The 15,551-nt window shown below is 35.5% G+C and overlaps 2 protein-coding genes across 2 annotated transcripts; both read right to left on the bottom strand.

Moving 5' to 3' along the window:
• Positions 1 to 616: 616 nt before the first annotated feature.
• Positions 617 to 3,690, bottom strand: LOC123546122 (E3 ubiquitin-protein ligase TRIM71-like). Its single transcript, XM_053551281.1, has 2 exons — positions 3,353 to 3,690; positions 617 to 2,907 (listed from the first exon to the last, which is right to left on the bottom strand). The coding sequence occupies exon 2, from the start codon at positions 2,389 to 2,391 to the stop codon at positions 703 to 705; it is 1,689 nt and encodes a 562-aa protein (XP_053407256.1). The 5' UTR covers positions 2,392 to 2,907; positions 3,353 to 3,690; the 3' UTR covers positions 617 to 702.
• Positions 3,691 to 6,506: 2,816 nt separating this feature from the next.
• On the bottom strand, positions 6,507 to 12,697 carry LOC123546921 (G-protein coupled receptor 157-like). The gene is made up of 3 exons (XM_045333571.2): positions 12,007 to 12,697; positions 8,673 to 8,866; positions 6,507 to 8,035 (listed from the first exon to the last, which is right to left on the bottom strand). Exons 1-3 carry the CDS (start codon positions 12,491 to 12,493, stop codon positions 7,655 to 7,657), a joined length of 1,062 nt encoding a protein of 353 aa, XP_045189506.2. The 5' UTR covers positions 12,494 to 12,697; the 3' UTR covers positions 6,507 to 7,654.
• Positions 12,698 to 15,551: the final 2,854 nt, after the last annotated feature.

The raw sequence follows: 15,551 nt of genomic DNA, 5'->3' as shown, positions 1-15,551 counted from the left end.
TAAATATATCTAAAACATGTAACAAAGCAAGTATACTAACAGGTGGAGAGAAAAAAGTCAAAGGCAAAATATTTTTTCTGGTAATATCTAGCACAATGTATTTGCTGTGGTTTCCATTTGACGCTACAACACGTATCTTCATAAAAACATTTTCTAACTAAAAATATTCTGTCAAATTCAAAGTCTAGTGAACTATAAGAAATATGTAATATTACTTATACAATATAAGGTTTGCAACTGCGGGATATTCAGACAGTATGTCTGAAACGCTGGTTGTACTAGTCTTATTTTAATTTATAAAATTCCTAAATACTGGTATCAAACCTCTACATACAAACTGACATATATTTTGTAGCAGCCCATTTTTAATTAAGGACTTTATGTTTTTAAAGGCATATTTCATATTTGCCAACACCACACTCTGTGGGGAGCCTTTGCAATCTATTAAAACAGTTGGGTACTAGAAATTAGGATGAGGAATGAAGACCGCAACTAAAAAGGCATTTATAAACCATACAACAACCTTGTTCGCATGTTACATGTACAGAATGACTAATATTATATAATCTGTATTACGTATATAAACATCTTTTATGAAAAAATAACAATACTTGAATAATTTCTAATGAAGTATGTACAGTTTATTTGAGTTGCAGATTACGCCAAGGTACCAAATAAACAGTTCGTTTCTAGTTTTGCACTCTATTTAAGGTAATACATTTTTATGTAATTACAATCATTAGAACTACTGCTTTCACATACAAACATTTTGTTGCTTTCTTCACAAACAAGAATTGACACTGGTTGCTGGACATGCTGTACATAGAGAGGCAGAATTTCTCTTGTATCTGGAACTATCATGCTTACTCTTCCGCTGTTATCTCGTCCACAAACAACAACAGTTCCATTGCTGGTCACTGCCAGTCCCCTTGGATATAAAAGATCCTCACTAGTCATCGTTGCCTTTAGTTGCCCTTCTACTGTTAGCTCATACACTGCATGTTTATCACAGTCAGACACAACAATACTCTTATCACCTCTGAAAGCTATGTAGTTTGGATACTGAAACATGCTCGTATCTTTGACTTCATGTAAAATCTCACCTTTCATGTTCAGTATCTGGACAGCCCGTGGGCGGATAAAGGACACTGCAATGACACCATTGTGATGATCAATCCCTCTGCACCATTTTCTTACTTTCAGGCTGTGACTTTCAGTTAGTCCGTTTTTATTGTTCATAAACAAGATTTTCCCTTTATCTTGTAAGGTGATTGCAACAGTTTCAGAATTTATCGCTGTTACATCCCATGGTACACCAGATGTTTTATACTTTGATGTGATTGTATTGTCGCTTACATTCAAAATCTTCACATAATCATTTTGAAAATCCACAAGCAGAAGCTCATTAGAAGAAAGCATTGCTAACCCTGTAATCTGACAAAAATTATATCTGTCATCAGTAGATTTTACATCGAGCTTCTTCACATAATGTGCCTTCATATCAACTACACGTTTCTTTCTGTGTGTAATAAATGTCTGCGTTTGTGTCACAATGATTCCTAACTGGGCCTGGTTTCGTTTTAGTGATTCCATTTCTTTGCAAGGCTCAAACTCGCAAATCTTTATTTGAAATCTTGAAGCAAGATTTTCTGAATCCTTTCGAAATTCTTCTATTTTCATCCGTGCCAATTTTGCTGTTACGAACAACTGATTAATCTTGTCCGCATATTTATCTAGTTTGTTTTCGTTTTCCATGGTTTTGCACTCGTCTAGAAACTGACTTTGTTGAGACACATCATTAGCATTTAGCTTTTCAACTTCTTGTATAAGATCTGTTTCAACATGATCTAGGTAACTATTCATTTCTCTGCGATAGGAATTTATATCTTTAATAATTTTGATCGTTGCCTCCTCAGCAACTTGTAAACTTCGCTTTATTTCATGTTTTGAGGCTGATATATCTTTTCGAAGATCTTCTATCTTCTTCTTTATATGCTCAAGTTCATCATTGTTGCCATAGTTACCGGATACATCAGTAACTAACTGAACCTTGCAGGATTTATGCTCTAACACCATACAATCACCACATCCAACAGAGTTATGTTTTTGGCAATAGAATTTCACTATCTCGGTTTTGTGAACAACACAGAGCTCAGAACATGGATCGGTCTGAATCTGGACCATCGGCATTTCATGTTTACCTTTGATCACGTGATTTTTGCTTACAGACTGTTTACGATGAAATTTCAGACATGACGAACAAAAATATTCATTACATGTTTCGCAGTATCCCTCTGCTGGTACATTATCGCCGTCACCATGGCACGGCTGGCATAAAATGTTTTCTTTTCCATCTTCCCGGTTGGATTTTGTACGTCCTGACACTTCCATATTTGGTTTGTTTACTTTAAGGTTATATTCTATAAACACCGCTAAATTACGTTTATTTACTTCAGTAAATCATTTATTTGTTTGCTTAGATATACTGTCCTAAATGTTGACTGGGTATTGTCCAAAGTTCACATCAGATACGAAACAGGAAGTTTTTCTGTTACAAAGGTTAAATACGGGGAGACTACACAGTTTTACTTCTTCATTAAATGCAGTTAAGTTATATTCCTTGTTTATATTGACTAAGATTTTCCGTTAAGGATATCATGTAGGCATAGGAAATAGAGATCAATATAATTGCACCTTTGCTAATCCTACCAGGTGTTCTGTATTACAAAAAGTGGATCTATTGTGACATTTTGATACAAGCAAAACTGTATTATCTGCTCTAATATTTACCTACTGGTACTTCGTTTTATTATTGGCTTGTTAAAAGTTAATTTTTTACCATATGTAAGTTGACAGAATCATAGGAACCATGTCTTGAGGGGTAAATCAAACACAAATGAATAAATCCTTAAAGTGGAATTATATGCATTTCTCAAGTAAAAATCAAGCTTAAATAGATGTACATGTAAAAAGGATGGAGGACATTATAGCTTTTAACCCAACATACCAAACTCTTCCTGTTACCAGTACAAAATAATAAGTTTCCAAATATGACTTTTCTTATTTTGACTGGGGCAGTCTTTTTAAAAAACGGCAAACTGCAACCAGGAGTTGCTTCCCTTCTACTTCAGAAATTTCCATTTTCAGGTAAGGGAGATCATTGCGCAGAAGATTGAAAAAATATCTATTATTTTATCCGTCCGATTTCTTTATTTTTAAAACATTAACTTCAAATACTAATGCGGCATTATCGTTAATTTAACACATATAAATGCACAGCAACCGAAAATTGCTTTTATAGAACACTCACCCAAAACACACTATATGCAGTATTAGATGCGCATAATGCCACTTTAATGATTTTGTTGTGCAAAAATGTATGATATTGTGTAGAAAACAGTTTTCATTTTCCACTCAATTGTGTAATTGCAAAGGAAGTAAACTTATAGATCTCAACTTATAAGTACTAGCCTAAGGCAAGAGTTGTCATTCTTTGTGGATCACAACTTTAAATTAAAAATTAAAACTTCTGTTATTGATATTAACAAAACTATCATAAACTCCACATTTGTGAAATCATTTTTGGTTATTTCAAGGACTTGGAAATTATTTTCTAGACTTTATTTAATATAATATTATCATTGAAAATTTTAGATCCTATCTCTATATCATGTTAAATGCTTGTGTTCATAATAGAAACATGTATTTTGTAATGATTGAATAGTACACAACAAGACAATATAGCTTTAAATAAGATAAATTGTGTATAGTTATAGCAATTTTTGTTTAAATATAATCAACATTCACTTTTTTTCTGGCGTTCAACACTGTCTGTTCATCTGTTAGAGTGGTTGCAACACGTCAGTATGATGGTGATCACATGAAGGGGATGACTAAACAGTACGACAGCAAGATGGTAATAGAGCGATGACACAAAATATCCAGTCTAAATTGCGTCTATCTGTAGATGACACTGCAATCTACATGTCAATTACTTCTGTCAGATTATCAAATATCCTCAAAAATGACCTTAAAACACTAGAAAAGTGCGAGTTGAACTGGGATATGTAATTCAGTCCTTCCACACTACTAGAATCTCATACCTCAACAAAATATACCTTGGCGTGAATATTTCAGATGATCTCTCAAATAGTTAAACTTAAAAGGCAAATCAAACCCTAGGTTTCCTTCGCGAAAATATAAAGGCAAACTCAAAACCCCTTAAGTACATAGCATACGAGACCCTCGTCAGACCACAGCTGGAATATAGCTCCGAAGACTGGTCTGGTCTCCATACATCTCCATACATACATACATACAAACTCAAAAAGTAGCGGTTACAAGACACGCAACGTGTTGGGCTATGTCCGCCGTTGGCCGTACTTCCAGTGTCGCCGAAATGCTCAACAGTCTAAAACGGCGCAGGCGCATTGGCTCCCGGCTCTCCCCTATGTACAAAATTACAAATCTGGTTGCCTTACCTCATTCCCTAACAAGGATATCACGTCATTATCATCCGCTGTCTTACAGGTTATCTCTGCAACCACTGACTATTACAAATACTCCTTTTCCCCAAGGACGGAATAGTCTCCCATCTGACATCCTTGAACAGTAGCAACATTGAACATGATTCACCATAACAATGCTTTTCAAAACTGTTATTATCTTTAAATCATTAATACATTTTCCTTTCTCTCTCTTTTCCCTTTATTTCCCTTAATTTCTATTAACAATCTTTGTGGTTTGACGCGCACGGAAGTGTCTACGTCCCTGTAAAGAGTTTTTATTAAATGACATAATAAGCTTTCACAAAAAAACATAACTTTTTAAATTATAGGGGACAATCCACAGGATTACAATTCGCCACAGACTATAGGCAGTATACTTTGAATTTCTTTGTATTTGAAACGAAGCAGCCCTAAACAATGATATTTACTTGCGTAAACAAGATTGAATAAGCGTACATCTTGATATAGTTTTCATAATTACACAAAGATAAATACTTGCATCACGGACGCAGTAACATTACATTTGGATCAGCCCTCATATGAGTTTGAAATTGGCAGGAATTCAACATCTTTCAAGCCTGTAAGCCGGACAGTTAGATCAAACCGAGACATTCTTGTTTTTATGTGAGTAAATTGTGGAGCAGTATACAATGCATGTTATTTGGAATAAATGTATGTATGAAAAAGGGTCATGACTTATAATAATGTTTGTTTTTGCAATATGTATAAGTTCCGTTAATAGTGGTACATCTTTCTGTAAATTGGCCCTTTTTTAACAGGATATATTTATGTAGGAATAATACACGTTTTTTTTGTGTATTAACGTCTGCAGAAGCCCGCGGGATTGTTTGTGACCGAGACCGAAGGTCGAGGTCACAAACATATCCCAAGGGCTTCTGCAGGCGTTAATACACAAAATAAACGTGTATTGTCGCTATTCTTGCATAAAAAAGATTACACGACGACTAAATGCATTGTTTTCATATGTGATGACTTGACGATTCCGGTACATTTTTTATTTACCATTCTTGTTGTTCTTGGAAACGGTAAACATGTTTTAAATATCCATAACCGGGGCACACATAACAACAACACTACTAAAAGCGTGATTTGAAGGTTTTTGAGCATCTTATTTTTATTTTTTAGTTATTACAAACGTTACATTACACATAATTTTGCATATAACTTAAAAATTTAATAAACAGGAACACATTCATTTTAAGAATAACAACTTTACATTCGAATTATTTTGAGTACGAACAAACAGAGTACGGATGAGTACGAAGCTAGTGACTAGCTTTCGAGGTTTATTATATGAATTCTGCGAACAATCAGGTAAAAACAAACCGACTGATACTAACAAAAGTCATTAATATAATACCTAAAAACGGGCAATAGCACAAGTTACACGCGATACTTATTTATTCACAGTTATTTACAATAACTGAACAGACGCTTTGTAAAGGGAGTAAACTCTAAGAGAAGCTAGTGCGTACATTGATGGGGCAGTACGTTTGGGGTTGGGAACTGATACAGCTAAACATACTATGGATTACATTATATCTATAATGCTACAAGAAGAGGTTATTATGGAAGAAACAAGATGCAGATGCCAAATATAAGTCTGCGCAGAAATACATACATACGTCCCTGGCAAAGCATTTCAAAAATAAAAATCATGTATTAACAGCGCGTGAATTGCCTTGTTTGTACACGATTTTTCTCCCGTTTATACATGGGCGGATCCAGCGAAAAAAGTAGTTTTTATGCAAGAATTCTCATTGATCAATATCTAGCATCTTATTTGTTTTCAATTTGTAGGCATACACATGTACAATGTATGTCCTGTTCTTTCGTAATGACACATGCCTGATCCCTTAAAACAGTTACATTTGTGTCTTAACAAAGTGTTTGGGATGGAATGATAAACAGAAACGACAGGCGGCAACTATCAAAGTGCCAGCCGCTCAAGCCTCATACCTTTTCATATGACTCGTGAATGATTCAAATATTCTTCAAACTTTCATCACAATCGAGCAAAACAAATTACACAATGTAGTTTAAACGAACTGTGTAAAATTGTTCGGTGCGGGTAACATAAAATAGGTCCGCTTAAATCAGGACTCTATTTCCAAATATAAATCGAATCAGGGAAAAACAGAAAAGCGTCAACCTACTCCTTTTCAAAAAAGGAGTAATTTATATTTCTTGATCTAAATTCCGTAATTAGCTCTGGTCGTTGTCGGGAAAACTTCGTGCAATATGTGATCAAACGGATAATGCAAAGACGATCTTAACGAGGATGCAATTCCTAGAGGGCGATTACTTCTTTCTCCAAATTATCCCATTAAGCTAATGTCCTTTGATGATATGCAAATGAGGTTCAATAGAGCCATGCATTTAGCTTCGTAGAAACTTAAGTCTTGAAAACTCATTTGATGTTACAAGTATAAAGTTTAGCCAATACTTTGCGAGTCGCTATTTCGATGATTATAAAATGGTTCCGTATTTTCAAACATTTATACATCTTTTTCCTTGAATACAGAGACTTGTTCCGTAAATTCTTATTAGAATATACCATTTGTGCTTCTGTATTTTTTAAAACACATGGGAACAGAACATATTCTGCATTTAAGAGAAAGTTGAAAGTATGTGTGGTCCGCTGCAGTGACAGCTCAACTGTCAATATTTATAAACCCAGGATTTCTTTCGGAGAACAAATAAGTTCAGCTTCATGAAAAAGTATATTAGTCGTTGTATACATGTTACGTGTCAACTTAAATTTCCCGAAACATTTTCTTATAGACTTCTGCTTCGCACATCAAATGTCAAAGGTTATTTCGTCCTCACTTCTTATTCGTATTAAAAGTTGTCAGTTATTTGTCGAGAACAAGTTTGTCAAGGATTCTAAAAATTGTAATGTTTAGGTAACCTGGTAACGGTCAACATATACATGTATAACTGTTTCAAAAAGCGGCGTTAACCTCAACAAAATAAACAAACACATTTACTGCATATATTTTTTTGACATAATATCGGTTTAGAATAAGGCCGAATTTCATCGTTTTAGCGTTCTTCATGCTATTTACTTTCCTTCTTTGAAGAAAGCAATCTTGATATTGCAAATTGATACTCAATCGGCTACTTTATATTCTCTCAGAAATATCCCGGTTTTCTCGTGTAGAATTGTTTGATAAAATATTCTCTCTTTCTTCACTATTGTCACGCGTTATGTACAACATCATATTTTTCCAAACAGTTTTGTCCAAAAAACAAAAGAAAACACAGTTCCAAAACCCCTGTCCACCGGCTCCATAACTCTGCATGATCAGCAGAAACTCTAGAAAGGTTTTCATGGTTTGACTGTTGTACAGCTTGTCTGGCGGTAAGTATGTCATGATAAAGAACCTGGTAAGTCCCCATAGTTTGAGTAGATAGATGACTATCCAGATGAAGAGGAAATTTTCATCTTCATTTCGCAATCGACCGGCCACCATAGCAAGTCTTTGTCCGTGGTAGTAAAGTTTCTGAAAAAATATCAAAGCAAAATCTGGTAGCTGTTCGAAACTTGTATAGAAAAAAAACCCAGATGATAAACATTGTAAATTGTTTATTGTGAATAACGACGACATCTTAATCGTATGTATTAGTAGAAATTTCAAGATACTTTTACGAAATTTCGTGTTGCGTATTTCGATATTTCTAACTACTTAGTCAAAACTTCGAGATGCTAACTTGAAAGTTAGAGGTACTAACAAAATTTCGAGTTACTAGCTCGTAAATTTGGGTTATATATCTCAAAATTTCGAATTACTAAGTCGAAATTTCGAATATCTAAGTAAATATTTCAAGTTAGTAATAAAACTCGATATTTCGAGACAATATATGGAACATTTTAAGATAACTGAAACTTATGCTCTTCCTTGGGACCGAAACATAGATAATTCAGTATTTAAAAGAAAGGAATCGTCAAGTTTCGTGTAAACATTTCAGTATGCTACGTGATTTTTTTAACTAAAAAGAATGCATTTTTTCAACATTTGTTGTCAGTTATCAACAATGAACATTTTACTTTCAGAAGGCACTTTGTCCGAATAGTTGTGCGCCCTTGAGAAAAGTATTTGTTATTTAAGGGACAGGTTAATAATGTACAAAAGACGTTACCAGGTAAAATTTCAAGTGAATGTACAATACAGATACGATGAGATAACAGGTTATCTGCCAGGCAACATCTGTTACATACTGTAACCACTGCTTCTCGCCTTGTGAGACGGCTCTGATACCACACCATATCCCTGTACCGTAACAGTAGTCCTCTCCAAGCTTGCTCTCTATCAGTAAAGCATAGACAATAGAAACTGAAATAAGAAAAAAGGTTAATGGTCACTAGTATTGAACAATATCTGTAGCCATAAGAACTCGTGTGAATGACTCTCAAACCACGACACCGGTGCCGACACATTAATTTTTCCTCTCCATCTTGCTCACTATCAGCTAAGTATTAACACTAAAAAAAGATAAACTGTCAGTATTCTTAATTATACTTTTATATATGTTAATAACATGGTATTAATAATTTTATGAGTATTTTAGGTGTAAGATTATTATTATTATTATTATTATACCAGATTTATATAGCGCCCTTTTCATGATCAATTTCACGTTCAAAGGCGCTTTACATAGTTCAAATGCAGCCACACAGGGCGCATAATTCATCCTCTACTAGTACAGACACAGAGCGATCTGACCAGAGGGACAGAGTGAGACAAAGCCCCCACGACAGAGAGATCAGAAATCAGATACAGGCTTGTCCGGCTAACTTAGCCTAGCTCGTTGCGAATAGACAGCCTGGTTCTTTAACGTGCCCAGTGTATAGCACTGATACACGCAAGGATTGCCTGGGTTCCTGACCAGTACACCTCTAGTTAGGTGGGAAACACTGAAAAGCGTTTCTGAAAATTCCCGAGTAGCTGCCGGGGATTGAACCCCCGACCTCAGGATTGGAAGGCCAGTGTGCAAACCACTGAGCTATCCGTCCACCTATCATGATTTAATTAGAATGGCAGCCTTGTGTTTCATGTGTGAACCTGAAATGTTTTATTAATGTGTTTTCACATGTATAGTCTCTTACAAATCTGTATAGATTGGCTTTGTTATATGTTCATGTATACACTAAGATGTAATGTATAATTATATGTTCATGTATACACTAAGATGTAACGTATAATTATTTGTTCATGTATACACTAAGATGTAACGTATAATTATATGTTCATGTATACACTAAGATATAATGTACATAATATAATTATGTGTTCATGTATACACTAAGACGAGACTTAAATAAAATGTTTGAATTTAATTGAATTGAATTGAGACATTTTCTACAATTGTTTCTGGTACTCGCCATCTGGTAAACTCCATCAGACTTGTTTCAAATACTTCGGGTTAACAGGCTGAAATGAATTACGATAAATGGAATGGGAGATGCAAGAACGAACTGGGTAGTAAGGGAGGGATAGGGAAGAGAAAGATTGTACTGATCGCTAGAAGTGCATAAGGAGACCAGGTGGATCAAAGGAGAGGAACAATTGTTCGGTTTTGAACGTTAGAAAGAAGAAAAAGCTACGAAGGAGCAAGGTTAGTGTAGGTTGCACACTCCAAGTCCTTCTTGTCGTGAACAGATTCAGTCAAGCCGAGTCTGCTATCATTTGGTTGGGTTACATTCTGTGCTTCCAAGTGATCAGCTTCCAAATTTTATCAGCTTTAAAAAGCATGGTTAAGAATACTTGAGATAAAAGCCGATGGCGGTTTAGATCTTATACAGCTAAACCACAGCAGCAAAATACTCAGGCAAAAACTGTTACAGTTTAAAGAAAGAATGGGAAAAAAATGCATATCTGGAGCCATTGGAAAGATTTGCGTAAAGACAGGGATGAATAGAGGAAACATAATTGAGCCATGCCATGGGAAAACCAACATAGTGGGTATGCGACCAGCATGGATCCAGACCAGCCTGCGCATCCGCGCAGTCTGGTCAGGCTCCATGCTGTTCGCTTTTAAAGCCTATTTGAATTGGAGAAACTGTTAGCGAACAGCATGGATCCTGACCAGACTGCGCGGATGCGCAGGCTGGTCTGGATCCATGCTGGTCGCATACCCACTATGTTGGTTTTCCCATGGCGCGGCTCATATGTTATTAGCAAAATTGAAAATCGTGACCGTATATACAAGTACATGCCTTCAAACCAAGTCAATGACTTCCTTGCTTTGGATAAAGTACGTGTAGTTTTGAAGTGTTATTAGCTGACAGAGGTTTGAGACAGATGTTAATAGAAAGCAGCCCAGAACATGACGAATCTCTTTTTCAGTTTATGCCTAGACTGGACAGGTATTCAAAGCGATAGTCAGAGATGGCTGATAGTCTGATAAAGGTTGATAGTACGTTTGAAACGTCAAACAATCAGAGAACAATTCATCCAGACTTGTTCAACATATCTCTCAATTTTCCAGAATGCTGAGAACACACAGTTCGTCGATCGATTTATTGTAGGTCATGGTGGCTGTATCACTTCAAACAGAATAAGCAAAAGTATTGTTTCATCTAATATTCCAGCCGATATGCCGAGGCAGCTTACCTACTTACAATGTAATAAGGAAGATCATATGGCACGACCAAACAAAGTGGAAGGCACAAAGAGAATCAGACGGAAAGACAAGCGTGAAACGCAAGCTTTAACACCCGAACGTTTGAAAAGATAAAGAGACTCAGTCTCATGTGCATGATAGTAACATTCAACGACGAATTATTAAATGGCTGCATTAAACATTAGCATAGAATATTAAGTCCCGTTATAGCATGCAGCTTTCTTATCAACCCAATACAAGGTGAAACGAACTTGTGTTTGAAGAGGAGATATCTGGGGGAAAGTTGAAAGATACGGGTTTAGAGATGACGGCTTGGTATCAGAGAGCAGAACGTTTAAAAGGAGAATGTTGTGATAACCATAGATGGGCCTGTAAGGAGAGGTCCTATATCAAGGATAGAGACTGATACACCATATTATACGGCAAAGCTGTAGCAATTATCCTTGACATGTATGTTTGACAGGGGCTTCTGACAGGTCAGACAACATCTGGAAAAGCCATTCAGCCCTCATTCAATGTAAATCATTGTTGCAGCTGGGAGGACAAGAGCCAAGACTACAAAGAGAAACAAAAACTAAAATCACTGGAGCTTCTCGAAGAGTAGCAGTAGCGGAGCAAATTTGTATGTTGGACAAGAGAAATAATGATAACTTACAGAAACTGAGAGCATGCACCTCAGATAAAAAAAGGTGAAGACGAAGAAAGATTTCACGTTGCAGTATGAAGAAGATACCTTGATAATATTGTTATTTTCTACAAAATAAACATCTTGAATGAGACTATGAAAAACAAACCTTCTGTCAAAATGCAATATATGTAAGTGACTGATAACAGTGATTTTTTTACTTACATGGTACAATCCAGCAGATCACGTGGTACACTACTTGTGTCTGTAGCATTTCAGTCCTCCAGGTTTTAAGTACAACCGAAGACCATAAATGGACAGCTATCATCGCAATCCAAAAGAAAGACACCAAGTTGGAATAAGTGGTCAGGAAACTTTGTATAACACACACTGAAAGTATGTCATACGTGGCATTATCGTTCACACCACAATACACAGCCTTACTTGTTGAGTTTTCGCAAAAGTTTTCCGAAACATATCTGCCGACGGCAATTAGATGCCCGACGGCGGTAAGAATATCTGCCATGGTTAAATATAGTAAAAGTTGTCTTGTAAAGTTTTGTATTTCTTTAATAGTAAAATATGTCACAAATATTATAATCGCACCAAGAATCGATAAGCCACTGCTGGTTCCCGAGATGATAGCGTGGTACATATGTAGAGCAAATGTCTGGTTCGCGGTTTGGTTTACAATAACATTTATATCTCCCATTGTCAGAATCTCATTGTATATCTAAATTACAAACTATTTTCTTTCGTAACAACATACACTTTCCTACCCTTCGCTAGGATGTCCAGTTTTTGCGCGTTTTTTATCATAATTAGTTTGTTATCACATCGGATATCGTCGTAATACGTTGACAAATTTTCAAGGTTGTAGTGTGTGTTTTATTTACTTCCTAGTCTACTTTAATCTGATTAAAATATTTTTGCCGTGCAAGCCGTTTAGTTTGACTTTCTGGCGACCGAGTGTTCTTGTCACGTCAACAAACTATAACACTCTTTTAAAGACTAACTATATTTGAAAACTGCAGCTGTGTTCATCATCTGCGTCTTGGTCAAGAATCTAAATTTGCTAGACATGTTACAAGCGCTACTGTCGGTCAAACATCTAGATAATTTGTACATGTCACTTGCCATATAAGAGGTATGCCAACTAAAGAAAAATTAAACATATGAAACAAAATTTGATATAGATGTATTTAAATTTGTCATACTTAGATGAGATCTCCAAGATATTTAATGAAGAAAGGTACATAATCGTTTCTTTAAGACAGAAGACTTGTACTAAGAGTCATACATTTCTTTATGATATCTCAGGATTGTCAATGACATTATTGCAGATTGGAGACTAACAAACTCGAATTATCAACCATTTCATATATTTTACCTATTGACCGTATATGTTTAGTTTATACTAATTTTTTTTAGCTCAATTGTGTTGAAAGCTTCAAACTTATTGGAACCACTCTCGAATCCGCTTCATGGAAAAGCCAATACTGGTACCAAATGAGAAGCATGGTCGTAACCCCAGTGGGGCTCGAACCCACGACCCCTGGATTGAGCGGCCGACACCTTATCCACTATACCACTGCTCCCCGTATGTGCTTGCCATTACATTTAAAACAATTTAAACAATTCAAACTAAGGTTAATTTAAAAATCGACATATGATCAAAATTGTACTGATGCATCACAGCAAAAATAGTTTTTCAAATATTACGTAATTTCGTTATTTATCATTAAATGACAATCTCAGTTCCAGTTATATGTGTTATCTTTTCAAGAATAAACAGAAAATTTCCATTTTATTTTCGATTCTTTTGAAAAGTCAAACATTAGCAGGGATAAAGAATAAATGATTGTAAAATAAATAGTCATTTAAGATAATAAGGAGCGCTTACAAACCCGTCATTTATATAGTAAATATGATACAGATTGTAACGTTTTAGTGCCATGTACTGGCATCCACACGGACAGACACACACAAATCCCGTCGGTGAAAAGCTAGCTCATCACGAAAGGTGATTTATTGCGCCTATATACTGTCATTTTACTCCAATGACAATTGACAGGTATACAAATTTGCATATTAATGGAATTACTTCCTTTATGCATTCAGTAATCGTTACAAGATCATGCTAATTCAATGCACATACAAATTTTATGTATGCACAGTTCGTACCGTCCGCCATTTACGTGTTACACTATAAATCATCTTCCCTCTCTTGCTTTTTATAGAGGTATGACTATATTATTTTATAATATATAGAGGTTATATGTGGTGCTAAGTTAGTTAAAATGAACTATTGTCGACATGATTTACAAAGTGTAACATTTCGCAACTATCGATATATTATAACATCTTCGCACTAAATTAATCGGGGCATTGATCAATCAAGGAAGCATAGGGTTGGAGACACCCTTCTGTGTTCAGAATTATAATTCCACAACACCCTAAAACCCTAAGTTAGGATTAGGGCAGACTGCTCGCAGTTTCGTAACTTCTATGAATATTTTTGCAGTATGATGAACACGGTATTTTCTTGAATGTCGACCTTTTGGTTCAAGGTGGTTCTTTAAACTTTTTTCAACATTATATTGTTTGTATTTGTTGTTCAGCTTCTTGTCCTTTCTCTGATATATATCGTGCTTTTTTCTTAATGGGAATTTGATATTTTTGGTTAGTATGGTGGTCAGTCATTTTTGAACCACACTTTTTTATTTTATTCTTTTTTGAAAGACTACATATTAGGTTAATATGCTGTGTAGTTTCTTTCTATATGTGTTACAACATTATGTATGATTATCGTCTTTGTATTAAGTTGTAAAATACTGTATAACGCATATAGGAACTAAAATCATGCACGTAACCAACGTAAATATCAACAAATTACATGTATAGTAAAACAATGACCACTCGAAGTCCTAAGGACAAACAAAATGCTGGAGTCACCAAGGGACATCGAAAAAATCAAACATAGAAGAAGTAAGGAAATGAAAGAGGACACATCAATTGTTCGAATGAGACAAGATGCTTGTATAAGCATAGCACGAAGCGGTGTTTCACTGTATGGTAACTGTTTATCAACATCAAACTTAAATTTGCAAAGGTGTGCAATTTGTATGAAAAACTGCTTTTGGAGTGAATCCGTATGCTTAGTTAAAGTCTCATACTGCAGCTTATAGATGCTGATTTTGTAAATGAAATAACACCATTGTTTATGAAGCCGGAAAGTATAGGCGACGGTTACCGCCAAATTTGGTAAATATACAATCCATTCATAAACAAGTCAGTCAGTGCAGTGCATTTCAACATCGTCTAGTCTAAAATTCCATCCCGTCCAATATATTTGCATTCAACGCATTGCATTTTGAGACCATTTAATACAAAACTATTTTTACCATGACCCATCGCTTACAATGCAAGTGGCCTACCGACTGAGCTTCACGGCTATCTGACACATTACAATATAAGAATTGTAAATATCAAAAGTAAAGGCTACAGGTAGGCTTGCAAAATGTTGTAAGTTAAGCTCTGATTGGCTAGCGAAAGAGTCGTCAGAACGAGGCTATGAATAGGTCGTTCTCAAATCCTATGCGTAGCGTAATAGGAGATGTACTTTAGTCAGATTGATGTGAGGCCGTTTAACACAACATGTGTACATGCAGTGTAGAATGAAATGATTTATTACAACTTAACGCTGTCTAATGCATATTGAAACCGCATTGTGTAATTAAGGGCGGTGTATAAAAACTTGATGCCATGCA

The sequence above is a fragment of the Mercenaria mercenaria genome, chromosome 9, assembly GCF_021730395.1.
Source record: "Mercenaria mercenaria strain notata chromosome 9, MADL_Memer_1, whole genome shotgun sequence".
In the NCBI taxonomy this organism is placed as follows: domain Eukaryota; kingdom Metazoa; phylum Mollusca; class Bivalvia; order Venerida; family Veneridae; genus Mercenaria; species Mercenaria mercenaria.
This window is presented reverse-complemented; position numbering and strand designations above follow the sequence as displayed.